General features: G+C 40.8%; 2 protein-coding genes across 2 annotated transcripts; one reads left to right on the forward strand and one right to left on the reverse strand.

Moving 5' to 3' along the window:
- Positions 1–2,459: 2,459 nt before the first annotated feature.
- LOC100870850 (uncharacterized) lies at positions 2,460–3,807 on the forward strand. The gene is made up of 3 exons (XM_003690471.4): positions 2,460–2,619; positions 2,904–3,000; positions 3,275–3,807. Exons 1-3 carry the CDS (start codon positions 2,554–2,556, stop codon positions 3,649–3,651), a joined length of 540 nt encoding a protein of 179 aa, XP_003690519.1. The 5' UTR covers positions 2,460–2,553; the 3' UTR covers positions 3,652–3,807.
- A 1,188-nt stretch (positions 3,808–4,995) lies between these two features.
- LOC100867464 (3-hydroxyacyl-CoA dehydrogenase type-2) lies at positions 4,996–7,320 on the reverse strand. The gene is made up of 5 exons (XM_086913459.1): positions 6,863–7,320; positions 6,491–6,584; positions 6,180–6,341; positions 5,494–5,920; positions 4,996–5,339 (listed from the first exon to the last, which is right to left on the reverse strand). Exons 2-5 carry the CDS (start codon positions 6,503–6,505, stop codon positions 5,143–5,145), a joined length of 801 nt encoding a protein of 266 aa, XP_086769585.1. The 5' UTR covers positions 6,506–6,584; positions 6,863–7,320; the 3' UTR covers positions 4,996–5,142.
- Between the last annotated feature and the right edge of the window lie 6,621 nt (positions 7,321–13,941).

Raw genomic sequence — 13,941 nt, forward strand, 5'->3', positions numbered from 1 at the left:
TTTCCTCCCCCATTATGCATCCCTCGCCGCTTGTTCTCCGCGTATTATTCGGAGAGGGTGCAAGGCGTGCCTGCCTCTGACAGTCTCGTCGTGGAAGCCTGTAATTTCGTTATATATATATATATAGGCAACACGTGGGCCTTAGAAACGTTTCGTCTCGATTAGGATTTTGGATTTTCGATTGAGTGATGACATTATATTTTGAATATACGAATATCTTTGTCGAAGGTGTACGGTCTTTGGTGACTCTCAAAATATATCCATATTTAAAATATATCACGTAAATATTTATTGAATATTATTGAGCATCGATATTAAAGTTATTTAAAGAGTTTTATACATATTACACAAAACTCTGAAAATTAAGAACACTAAATATGAAAATTAATAATATAATAAATAAAAATCCTAAAATTATTAATTTACTATAATTAGAATAAATACCAATTCAAAATCTATCAAGCAAGAAAGTTTTGATTAATATTCAATCGTCTCGGTGATGCGATAATTCCTCGACACCGTTTGAATTGATGCAGCAAGACGAACGACGACAATATTTTATTTATGTTTGATCGCGGATCGAACTACGTTTTCAGTGTTAGTTCGTGGCGATATATTAATATTGCTTTCAAAGTTTGCTTGCGAGCGAAAAGCTCGCTTGGAGCGCGAAGGGTTAAAAGTATTCCATTCCTTGGCGGAAAAGAAACGAAGGAAATTTGGTGAACGCGTTGACTAATTTCTTCGAAAGGAGAATAACACATATATTTTATTCTTCTTAAAAATTGATGTATGCAAAGTAACGATTAATCATGGACGATGGATGTAATAAACGCGGACGATACAAGTGACGCAGCTGTTAATACTGTTCCTCATTGTATTCGATGCAAGGGGTGCGGGCGTACAAAAGGGAAGATTCATTCGCCTCTCGCGAGCAACTCTTACAATTTTTTTCCACTCCACCTTCTCTACATTCACCGTGTCAAAAATGATGTATCGATAGACGGGGGTAGACGCGATTCAAATAAATCGCAAGCGATTTCGAATTTTCCACCGAAGCCATCTCGTAATGTAATCTCGAAATAAATACGGAACCAATATGAATATTAACCAATGTTCCTAAAATTTTAAACTGACACTTGATCACTTCACGATCGATAACAATTCACTACGTGTTCTCTCTTCAACGATATTTTGACAAGCGAAACTTGTCGAGAGCAAAAAGAAGAAATAAAATAACCTCGCATCATCGATACCGACGGAATTCCAACTTTTAACGAACGATCGGGAAGGAAGCGAATCTTGCAGCGAATCTTTCAGAGAATGGCTGAATTCCAAGGGCGAACTCGGCAGAACGAGGCCATTCTTTCTTTGCCCGTGCCAACTCCCTTTCATCTCTGACCGTGATCTCTCTCTTTCAACGGGGCCAAGATCTGAGGAATAGTTGAGAGTTTGACTCGATAGTTGGACGTAGCGTTGTTTTCATTCAGCCTCGCGAAAATTCCCCCAAAAGCGCGGGATCGTCGCGACGAAAGAAGAAGAAGAAGAAGAAGAAGAAGAGGAGCGAAACGGCGGCTAAGTCAAGATTCGCGGAATTCTTCCAGACACGACACGCACCGCATAGTGGCGTGGATTTTGTTTACGTGTACGTTGCGAAGGAGGCACGCTGTCTTCGTTCACGAATCGGTGGATTCGGGTGAAAGGAAAACTTTCGAGGCGGGATGCCGCGTGTTCATTCCCTTCTTCGAAGCGAAAATTCCCCTCAAAAGATTCGATCTTCCAAAAATTCCCAAGTCTCGGGAAAGAATTCAAATTGGAAGCAGGCCTCGATGCATCGAAAGTGCGATGGAAGTCGCAGAATGATCGAGCGACTTTTGATTTCGAGATCGCATCTGAAAAATCTTCCTTAATCTTACGCGAGTTTCTGTCTCGGTATATTTCCGAGAAGTTTGAAGTTTTATTCGTTTCTCCGCATTGATTAATATCGATGAATATTTGAATCGAGCTTTTTTCTTTTTTTTTTTTTTAATCCTAAAATGTTATAAAATACAGTTGGAAATATGAAATTTGGATTTATTTTTAATGAAATATTGCAAGAAAGTATTTTTTGGATAACATCCAATTCTCACACGAATTTTACGATACTTGTTGATCGCGAGAAGATGAAAGAAAATATGAAATGAAGAAAAGCCGGATATCCGGATTGCCCGCACGAGAATCGAATATCGATATTTTAGATATTTTAGATATTCAAAATTGTATCAAATTAGAAGAGAAGAACAAACGTATTGTGTTGAGCAAACAATTAACATGTAACATATGTGCAGTCTTTGACATTCATTCATCTCGCAGAAGATGCAATTGAATAATGCTTTGACGTAAGAATAATTGTAAATTGCCATTGTACAGCAATTGTGCGCTATTGTGTGCTCTATCTTTTGTTAATAAACTAGCTATTGATTGGAATTAGTATAAATACTTGGCGTTCTTTTGCCAGAACGTGTAGTTTCCTGAAAGTCGTATCACAAAATCGTATTACAAATCAATCGCAACAAAATGCAGTTGAAAGCACTGTTCTTCCTCCTCTTCGCCGCCACCATCTCCTACGCTATTGCTGACAGTGTAAGTGGATAAATTACAATTTTTCATTTTTCCACGAATGACGAATGAACGTTTTCGATCATCTCGAATTCTTTTCTCTCTCTCTTTTTGATTTTATATTTTTATCATAAAAATTGTTAAAATTCTTAAAAAAAAAAAAAAAGGAAAAAATTTTCCTCGCAACATCTCTTATCACGTAGACACGTACTACTTATCGTCATAGAGATCAGAATATTTAATATCAATAAACAAATTGTTTTCACGTTTGTACGAAAATTAAAACGACACTTTTCTTTACGTTAAAGAGCTCCAGCGAATCGAAGGAAACAGCGGTAGATGCACTTAAGAACATCGGTAAATCTGCTGATAACATAATAAAACAATTTGGAAAAGGAGCTTCAGGTACGATATACATTTCCATTTGTCTTTGAAGAGCCCGTATATATATATATATAGTTTCGTTTATCCCAACCACTGGCAAAATTATTAATTTAACCTATCCACGATAGCATCGATTCTATCGACGATCTCGAAATCGATCTTTAAAAATCGAGCGATTATTAACAAACTATCGATATCGATATAAAATAAAAATATTGTAATATCTATCGAAAATATCACTTACACGTATTCTCTTGAACGTATTTCTCTGATGAAAATATTTCACCATATTTAGCCATAGCAAAAGGTAACTTGGGCACCGTCAACTTGACCAAGGCGCTCAAAGCGGCGGAGGACCGATTGAAATTACCGAATCTCTCGAAATATTCGAAGGAGGCGAAATCACAGATTGAGGCAGCCCGAGATCAGGTTGCAAACGCGCTGGAAGAAGGCTCGGCCGATTTATTAGCCGCCCTCAAGAATGGGATACAATTAGCACTCCGCAGCAGCGAATCTATCGAAGCCTTGGTAGACATCTTCGATGTGATTAGGAACGTGTACCTCGAAATAGCGATAAAAAATCCACTTATCATTGGTCTGAGCGTGATCGAAGATGGTGTTCTGATATGTCAAGTTATCGTCGAAAGCGCGAAGGTGGCCGTGAAAGCGTAAAGAAAGAAAAAAAAAAAAAAGAAAGAAGGAAAATGATAACGAGCCTGGCGTGAAACGATTCGAAATTTTAACTCCTATTTTTTCTCGATTGAAAATTTATTAATTCGTGGATATTAGTTAATTAAAAATATAATATCATGTGAAAAAGAAAAAAAATAGTGATTATTTTACTCATCTCCTACCTCGTAATCGAATGAAAATATCGAACACTTAGCATCGCTCATTCGATTTTCAGTAACAATTTCTTCGTTTTCTATGCATCTCTTACGCACAAAAATTATATCCAAAATATAACCAAAAAAAAAAAAATCACACGACGTAAAACGTAAAATTTAACACGTCGAAGAAAAACCCTCGTTTCGAAACGAAGATAACGTTCTTTCGAAAGAATTTCTTCGCCTCGAGATTCTAAAATTCTGGAAAAAAACATCTATTCTCGAGTGTTACGAGATAGATGGATAAAAAAGGAGAAGGTAAACACGGTTTTCACGGTCGCTGACCGATTCATCCCTCGCTTCTCCTAACAATCTGTTCCCACCTCGTAAAATTGTCATCGCGCGTGCATAAAACATGAGCACACGTTTCGAGGAGCATCGCGCGAATCTAACGCGGAGCGAAAAATACGAGGAGAAATAGGCAGCGTACGCAGGTTGTAGTCGGTGAATGCCTGTAGGGTTGTCGATGAAGACTCCAGAGGTTTAGGTTCGACGACAGGCTCGCGGGGAAGAAGGCAAGGTTGGAGGAAACGAATGGCGCGGGAAAAGGGAAGGGTCGTTCGAGCGCGTATTTCCACCTTGCCGCCTCCGTGGCGGGCGCTAAAATACATTTTCCTACGAAGTGTCGTCACTGGGAGGGCCTCCAGCTGCTGGTCGTGATATTCTACATGCGTAATGCTCGCGCGAATATTTCCATACATAAATTTCATACGGGGAAGAAAGCGTGTGGTGGGCGGCGGCGCACGTCTGTGCGCCCCCCTGATGATGCCGCATCCTGCTGCGATGCGACGTGCTCGAGGATCTGTTGCTTGATCCCCCCGGTAAAACTGGGGAATCATTGTTCTCCTTCTTCTCCCTCTCCTCCTGCTTCTTCTCTCTTTTCTCTGTCGCTCTGTTTCTTCGATACTCTTGGATACGCACTCGGATGTTCTTGTAATATCGGTTTCGCGGGAGGACAGGTGGAGAGGAAAGTGTAGAAAAGTGAAAGAGAGAAATCGTTGAAGAAGAAAAGGGATACAAACGAATCGTTCGTTTTCACTTTCTTTTTCTTTTTAAATAGATTTGAATATTACAGTGAATAATTTTGACGTTGGGGGTAGAGAGAGGCGGGATGGAGGAGAATTATAAGAACGATTCAAATTAATTTATTCTTGTTAATAATACACATCTCTCTTGTTAATAACTGACATGTATCCGTAAACACGTACTCACAATTAATCGTCGTAAAAGAGAGAGAGGAAAAAGAAAATAAATAAATAAAAAGTGGAAGTCGCGTTTAACAAGCGAATGATGGTTCCGAATCTTCTATTTGGTTGTGTCTGAAGCCCATGTCTATGCGTATATTCTCACCGTTTATTATTGGATTTTCGATACAAGCTTGGATTAAATGGGCTACTTCCTCGCAAGTCCCATAACGTTTCGGTGATAACTTCATCCTAACCCATTTCGCTCTTTCGGGCGGCTTTTGTGGAGCTGTAGACGTACGACATCTCATGATGAATTCAATTTTACTTTTACTTTTATCGATCGGGATTATTATAATTATATATAAAACTCGTGTTATATAGAGGATAATTATTAATCGAGGATAATTATTAATTGGACAACCGTTGCCAACCGATATTACCTGTCATGGGACTGTCTATGTAGCCGGGGCATATGGTAATAACGCGTATTCCTTTCATAGCGAGTCCCCTGGCCAAAGGCATCGTCATTCCAGAAACGGCGGCTTTCGAGGCACCGTAAGCAACCAAACCGGCTGGAGGATCGTACGCCATCATGCTCGAAAGATTTATAATCACTCCCCTCTGTTTATTTTCGTCGGGCTTGTTCTCCGCCATCAAAGGAGCTAATAAACGTGTCACGTTGAACAGACCCCAAACGTTAGTATCGAAGATGCATCGGTACATATCGATGGAATGCGGCTTCTTTGTCTTGTGATCAATTATGTTCTCGTATCCAACGACACCAGCCGAGTTAATCACTACGTTTACACCACCGAATTTCTCCTTCACGCATTTCACGCTATCTATCACATCCTTCTCTAATCTCACCTATTGAAACCATAATCTTTCATCGATTATCTTTTTCGTCGTTTTCGTGTTTTTTTTTTTTTTTTTTTTTGACCAATCGTGTTTGTTGCTTTTCTAAGAGAGGAGACGAGAGATACAGAGAATGTCAAATGATAAAATATATACAAGCGAGGACAAATGTTGAGGAAAGAGAGGATAACTTGGAAAGAGTTTAAGAATATATTTATCGATATTATATTATTTTCGTTCGATAATAGTGTAAACGAGCAATTGAACTTACGTCGGTACATGTAAATATAGCTTTATCACCCATATTCTCGACAACTTTAGCTCCGTTACAAGATATATCGGCTACCACTACTTTACCACCTTGTTGAAAAATTTTCTCCGCACATGCCTTTCCAATACCGTTCGCGCCTCCAGTAACGTAAGCGACAATATGCTGAATTGGTTAATAATTAATTTTTTTTTTTTTATCTATATTCAACGCGCCATGTATTTTCCGAAATATCAAAATATTGAAAACTTAAGGGATCAAAATTTATCTTTATGAAAAATACGAGAAAGAAGAAGATTGTTCGTATATTTTACCTGCAATTTCCCCATTTTGACATTTCCTTGTTAAACGATTGAAATTAGATGTTTCTCGTTGCTTACTTCTTTTTGCCCAGTTTAAAAAAATTTCCTAATTCAGACAAGAATCGTGAGTATTTCAAAAATGAGAGAAAGAAAAAAAGAAAAAAATGATGAAAATTTTTGAAAATACGACCAAGAATCGTGTAATTTCCCGCTTCTTCTATCCCCTCGTTCCTAATTATTTATCGCACAGATGCAGATTATTTGTGAAATATTTTTCAAAACGCACATCACGATAAACGGATGGATATTATATATTAATTATATATATAAAAAAAATATAACCACAATCTGATAGAAAATTTTCGAATTCCAAAAAATTATTACCAAGTTATTTTCCGTTTCTCCTATTTCTTCATTGACTCTTCTCCTAATTAGTCTATCCGTTCCAAATAATTTCAATGAAATTTTATGAATTAAAACACATGACAGTCAAGTATGAACGATTGTCATATTCATGTTTTACATTCAATGTTCTTCACGTATGTTATTAAAAAGAAGGAAATCTAGTGACCGATGAAACGCTCGATTTACAACACCCGATACAAACTTCAGATCGACAAATCGTGGCAAAATTTCAACTAATTTATCTTGTATCGAAAAGAAAACGTATGCACTCGATCTGTCTCGTTTATCACTCGTCATAGGATAAAAGATATTTTCAATCGATGTTGATCGAGAGGACAAATTTTTCTTCATCGCCGTTTCGGAAATTCGTTTCTGAACGAATCGATCCGTTACAGCGGCAACGTCAGACCGACGATACAACTTAATTCTCCACGATTAAACGCAACGGTTGCGATAAGGCTTGTAAATTGAGCGAATTATGCCGTTCGTACCGGTACACGACGGTAGCCCCAACCGATTAACACGCGCATTACGCGAGCTTGGAACGAGGTTCAACCTGACATTTGCATTGGAACGTGTCGAACGATCCTCTACAACACCTTGCGCCACGGACTTACTCGTAATTCTCGATTTTATTGATTGCAAATTAGCACGCAAATTCTTGAGGATATCCAAGATTAGGGAAATAACGTAAATCCATAGAAGCAATGGCACGATTCGAGATATTACCGTTTCATACGTGTATTCGATTTCGATTCAAGCTTCAAATTCTTCTAAAATTCTTATGCAACCACGATGCGATTAGAAATTACGTACGAGAGATCGAGAAACGCTCCACGGACACACATATACATACGTAGGTGCACGAAGGAAATGAAGAGCGAGGAGGGAATAAAGAAGGGATACCCAATCGGTCACGTTAACGGAACCTGCAAGGATCGGCGTTGATCACCGACAAACCGTCTCTCACTATGCCCGACCAATTTCAATCCTTCTCGCCGCTTCCAATTTCCTGGCCGTCATTACCGGTATTCGTAAAAGTCGGTCGAAGAAATACCCGTGTGGTTACCACGCGAACAAGAAACCCAATCGTTAGAAGCTTGCCCTCTCCTTCGATCTAATCGCCTTCGACTTTATTCACAATCTTTTCCGTTGCGTATCGAGCCAAGCCGAGCTCGTTCCTCCACACGGAAACCCGGAGAAACCTGGTGGGTTTGGGAGGAAAGGGGATGGAGAGGTCGCAGAGGTCGGACACCACGTAAATTGCATACCCGATTGCGGTCTGCTGAAGAGTGGCGCCCTCCACCGGCCAACCCCCTCTTCAGACCGTGGCGCCGACCCCAAACTGGATCTAACAAGCCAGCGACCACAGACCAGGTTCAGCTTGCAACGGGACTGCCACCTCTGGGGACTGCCCGCGGGCAAAGCCGGTGAACTGTCCCTCGTGTTCCCCCTGCCTGCTTCCTTTCTGCCCCTCCCCCACCGTGAAAACCTTCGAACCTATCCACCCGTCCTAACAAGCCCGTTTACGTTCACCCTGTAAACCTGGTGACGTTACACCGCCCTTTACACCGGCGAGACGTCTCAACGCTCTTCTGGCTTTTCGATACGGAAAGCGCGGGGACGGATTCGTTCGGGACGACGATTGTTGTTTCCATTCGAAGGAAGACGTAGATAGACGATTCTTGTATAGTATGCGAAGAATTATATAATTATTTCGATCATAGTATCGGTGCTGTTAGAATTTTCTTATTTGGAAATTTTTGAAGAATTTTTGCATTTGTTTAAAAGTTAAGATGAGATATTGTACGACCATTCTTGTATAACATACGAAGAATTATATAATTATTTCGATCATAGTATCGGTGCTGTTAAAATTTTCTTATTTAAAAATTTTTGAAGAGCATTTGGATTCGCAAGAATTTTTGCATTTGTTTAAAAGTTAAGATGAGATATTGTACGACGATTCTTGTATAATATGCGAAGAATTATATAATTATTTCGATCATAGTATCGGTGCTGTTAAAATTTTCTTATTTAAAAATTTTTGAAGAGCATTTGGATTCGCAAGAATTTTTGCATTTGTTTAAAAGTTAAGATGAGATATTGTACGACCATTCTTGTATAATATACGAAGAATTATATAATTATTTCGATCATAGTATCGGTGCTGTTAGAATTTTCTTATTTGGAAATTTTTGAAGGGTGAAGAATTTTTGCATTTGTTTAAAAGTTAAGATGAGATATTGTACGACGATTCTTGTATAATATGCGAAGAATTATATAATTATTTCGATCATAGTATCGGTGCTGTTAGAATTTTCTTATTTGGAAATTTTTGAAGGATACGCGAATTTGGATTCGCAAGAATTTTTGCATCTGTTTAAAAGTTAATTAGACGCAACGAAGAGATTTTGTATTGTCCTATCGATACGATGAATTTCGACGAAAGTATTAAAATCTCTAAATGCTCGAGAGTTTCGTTGGGAGGAAAGGATCTCCGATACATTTGCAAGACCAGCCCCCTATTGTAACGAAGCAGAATTTCACGGGGCCACAATTACGACAATAGCGAGAGGGGGAGGCTTTAACGAGTCGCAACAGAGTATAAAGTCGGGCATCACCTCGTTCCTGTTAAAGACAGAAAATCCCCGTCTGCCGTTTCCCCGGCAGAGCGGCGGGAAACGGGTCTAGTTACCGGACACTCTAATTACCACTTTCGGATCTAGCGTTACAAAAGAAACCGTTTCATAATTGGTGTCACCGACAGACGACTTCCAAGTTAAATAAAGTGGTGGTTAATCGATCGAGGCGGCTAATTGTCAGGATGCCACGCTTCGTTACCGAGTCCCTTATCCTTACTTGATCGAACCTGTCTGTCATCGAAACACTTCTGTCCAGAAGTTCTTCGCTTGGCTTCTCGAATTCTACTAATTGCAATGTACAATAATTTTTACGAAATCGGCTCGAATTTGCAATATGCAAATTCGAATCGCGAGGAAGATGGTGAAGATTGTATAAAAAAAACGTTGAATAATAATATTCCACGAGAGATCGTAAAATAGAAAAATAACTTATATTTGTATACATTTGTACGCTAGAGAGTGATGATAATGTTCATGTTCCTTTCTCTTTGGATTATTATGGTGTTACGCGCAAACTTTCGTGTTTAAATAAAATAGAAATGGAATTTCATATTCTTCGTACCACCGAAATTCATTCAAATTATACAAATAGAAACGTGAGATGAATCCCACCCAATCTCCCCTCCCCTCCCACCACACAGTTGCAAAGTGCACCGTGAAGTTTTAACTAAATCAATACGTTAATATATGCTAACCGTGCCGACGGCTGCCTCCGTGAGAAAAGAATACGCAAGTGGCATTTGCCGAACTTTCCAAATCCTATTAATGTAAAATACCTCGAATTCCTCGAATGATCCCGTCGGATAGGCCGTTTCTTACACCGCCCATATGCCTTCGATACGCGTTAGGGAACTCGCCGCCAAGAATTTGAATACAGTCAAAAGTCGCTCGAGTAACTTAACCTCCCTTAAGATCAAAACTCCCATCAAAAACCGGATGACCCGGATCATCCCAAAACTTTCGACTCGACTCGATTCGATCGATCGATCGATCCAGACCCTTTAAAGCATCCCTTCGAAACTCCTGCCAATCGCCGCTTCCGGATAAATGTTAATTTTATACGGCGTTAAATCCGCGGAAGCTTTATCCGGCCGCTTCTCCTCCTCCATCTCCTCCTTCGCTTCGTTTCAATTCGGTTCGTTCGGGCGCGCATCGACCATCCACGTTCCATCCACGGGGTGGATGATGATAGCCCGTATATATATATATATAGGTGAATACTTTGCGAAAAAGAGGGTTGTGTTTCAGGTGTCGAGGGAAGAAAAAGATCGGCGGGGAGGTTGGAAACGGATGGAGGAGGCGAAGGGTCGGGAGAAGGGAGGAGGAGAGTCATCGATGGAGGAGAGGGTGGTGGTGGTAAGGTGAGGTGGTAAGAGGCTGAAGAGCCCATCTGGCTTCCAATCAGAGTGTTGCCATCAGCACATGTGTTCACGGCACGTTGAAGGTGGCGGGTCAATCAACGGGGGTGCATCTCTCTTTGGCCTCCCCCCTCCTTATCCGCCCCTCGTTCACCCAACTTTATATCACATAATCGAGCTTCGAACCCGTGCGCGCCCACCACCTCCCTTTTCTTCCACGACTCTTCTTCTTCTTCTTCTTCTTCTTCTTCTTCAACGCGTTTCTCTTGTCCTGGATAGACGCACGTTTTCCTCCGACATCACGACCCTTCACGACCCTTTTCAATTCCGACCAACAAGTTTAAGACGTATCAACGGGCTTTATCTATCAACGGCGTTGGGGAACGGCTGATCACGAGGCTATACAGAGGCCGGAAATTCATCAACTCGGCCCGAGTTATAAATACGAATCTCGTTCGTTTGCGCCTCGTCCTCGATTCGCACGCGTGGATAGCAACGACTCGAACGATATTCCATCTGGTCGTGTATACCTTCTTATGCAAATTAGATGAGAACAGTTGGAGTAGTAGTTGATCTTGACTATTATGCTTGTTACGAGGGAAAACATCTGCGGCATTAAAGAGGAGATCCTAATTTCACGCCTAATTTTATTTTTTTTTTTCCAGCTGCATCGATTCGCACGAGAGATTTTTCGAGTGTCCTTTCAACGAATTCGACTTTTCCACCTTTATCATGCAAATATGGCCGGGCTACCTTTGTTAGTTCGCATTTAAACGAGTCCCACTCGTCCACTAATGCTAATTCACCAATGCCTCTTTCGATGTACAATAAGTTTGGAATACGTAATACTTACTCGACAATGGATGCAACTGGTGTGCATCTCTCGAGTGGTGTACAGTTTGATATTGAAAAAGTATAAATATAATATATCGTTACATAAAATTTGAACCGTGAAATGAATGCAGATTATAATCGAATCGTGGATCCGCTTTTCGTGCCACTCGTCCAGGAAGGAATTAAGATTCTTTAATAGAGTGTGTCCTCTGTCTAATTGTATTCGAACGTTTGTAACGAGTTTTTTTGCACGAGATCAATCACGGCCTCGCAACCCTTTCGAACCCTCACGTGCACCAGGGATGAGGTAACAATTTCATTTGATGTACGTGACACGTAGGATTGCTAAGAAAATTAAATTAAAAAAACGTGCGCAAGTAACGCAACAAGAATTCTGTTCGATTGTTCCAGGGAGAGTTTAAAATAGTTTTTCGATCAAAAATTCCTAATTAACTACATCGGGGTATCGTTTGCTTCCCCCCTAATTCGACGAGAAACAGATCCAAATAAACATTACTTATCAACGACTACTTATCACGAGTGACCAGTCGCCTAACGAACCCCGAGGGTTCGCTGTCAGTAATTACTCCCGGGTCCATTCTTTCGCAGGCAATCTCACCGAAAATCGCTTTATCTTTCTTACGGCAGATCCTACAGCGTCGAATTAAGCGAGTGCAGTTTATTTTCTCGTATCGACAGTATTTTAGAGATAAAGAAGAGCGAGGATAGAGACAGAGATAGAGGGAGAAAGAGAAAGAGAGGGATGGGTGGGTAGAAAGGGAAAGAGGGCGAGCGAAAGAGAGGCGGATAGGTAGTGGTAGTAACGGTGGGTGGGTTGTGCATGGACTCGCGAGATACGAGAAATAATGGTGGCACGTATACGCGCGCCGCTTGTACACACAAGACCACATGCACCGAGAGAAACTGACCACCGAACAGTTCCAATGGGGCCTGCTCGCCACTCCGCCGGTAATAGTCTCGACAATAATCATTTATTGTTCCTCAATGGCGTCGACGCGCTGCCGGACCTCCCTGCTAACAGCCCTGCCGGGGAAGGAGGGCGAGACACGAGAAAGAGGAGGGTGGCAACAATTTAAAGTCGACAGTCCACCCTCGTGAAAGTCCACCTCGACCTATCCTCTAAAATGTTTACCGATAATCGACCGATTATGAAAGAGAGTTTCGTTCTGTAACCGATTTAATGGAGACGTGTCGGGGGGAAGGGGGCGGTTTGAAGCGGACGTCTTATCCCTGGCTCAATTTTTCGGGCAAAGAGAAAAGCACAGGGGAGAATATTATTTGATTATCGAAAGGAAATTTTATTTTATTCTTTTTTCGAGGAATTATATATTTTTGTATATAATTCATAAGACGAATGTCAATGTAATTTTATATATATACTTGTGATTAAAAATTTACGTTGGATGATCGATAAATAGCAAAATCGTAATTTATATTCCTATGGTTAACGTTTCCTTAAAGTTAGCCTCATAATTTATTCTTGTTTCGAGTGTGACGACGAATTCAACAATACCTAAGAACGAGGCGATTTCAATCAGGGAAACAAGATCGTGAATTCGGCAGAAAGTTGCTCGATTCCTATCCATCGGCGAAAGGAGGAGAGGAATTGCTGATGCGAGCACCGGCGCGTGTATACGCTCATGCACAGAAACCGTAGTAGCATTTACATGGCGCATCGGTAATAAACACTTGCTGAGCAAACGGTGTGTGCTCGACGTTTGATTGGGCCGGGCGCGTAATGACAGGGCATTGTCATGCAAATCTTGTCGGGAGCCCCGCCGCTTATGGCCCCGGGCCCCATTAAGCTTGCAGGCATTCGCTTATCGTCCTGTTTGGTGACCGTAAATCGTCAATTTGCGAATCCTCCGAACTTACCATCCCTCCTTGAAACGCTCCTTAATTCGCTAGGAATAGGCAGAAGTCGCCTCGATTCAGACACGCTCCGCTTGCTTAATAGTCCTCCTCCTCCTCGGTCAATATTCAACGCGCATTTACATCTGTAAAATTTAACCAAGAAACGACTTGCTTTCCTATTGCTATCCAAGTTTGCAAGTTATCGATCGATCGAAACGAAGGGAATTTTATTACGAGTCGCGTGACGTTTTTTTTTTAGAAAAAGGAGGGAAATTTTTACGATCGTCAACGCGCCGCCTCACTCGAATCTAAATAATTCTAAATAATTGTAAACAAGACTCGAGTA

Source organism: Apis florea, unplaced genomic scaffold (assembly GCF_048593485.1).
Source record: "Apis florea isolate Af1SG1 unplaced genomic scaffold, ASM4859348v1 contig_3496_pilon, whole genome shotgun sequence".
Classification (NCBI taxonomy): Eukaryota; Metazoa; Arthropoda; class Insecta; order Hymenoptera; family Apidae; genus Apis; species Apis florea.

Excerpts from the sequence above, each read along its gene's own strand:
- LOC100870850 (XM_003690471.4), top strand. The coding sequence starts at position 2,554 with ATGCAGTTGAAAGCACTGTTCTTCCTCCTCTTCGCCGCCACCATCTCC. Across the intron at positions 2,620-2,903 it reads CCTACGCTATTGCTGACAGT|AGCTCCAGCGAATCGAAGGA; the intron begins GTAAGTGGATAA and ends TTTACGTTAAAG. Across the intron at positions 3,001-3,274 it reads ATTTGGAAAAGGAGCTTCAG|CCATAGCAAAAGGTAACTTG; the intron begins GTACGATATACA and ends CACCATATTTAG.
- LOC100867464 (XM_086913459.1), bottom strand. Across the intron at positions 5,921-6,179 it reads CTATATTTACATGTACCGAC|GTGAGATTAGAGAAGGATGT; the intron begins GTAAGTTCAATT and ends TGGTTTCAATAG. Across the intron at positions 5,340-5,493 it reads CATAGACAGTCCCATGACAG|CTCCACAAAAGCCGCCCGAA; the intron begins GTAATATCGGTT and ends GTACGTCTACAG.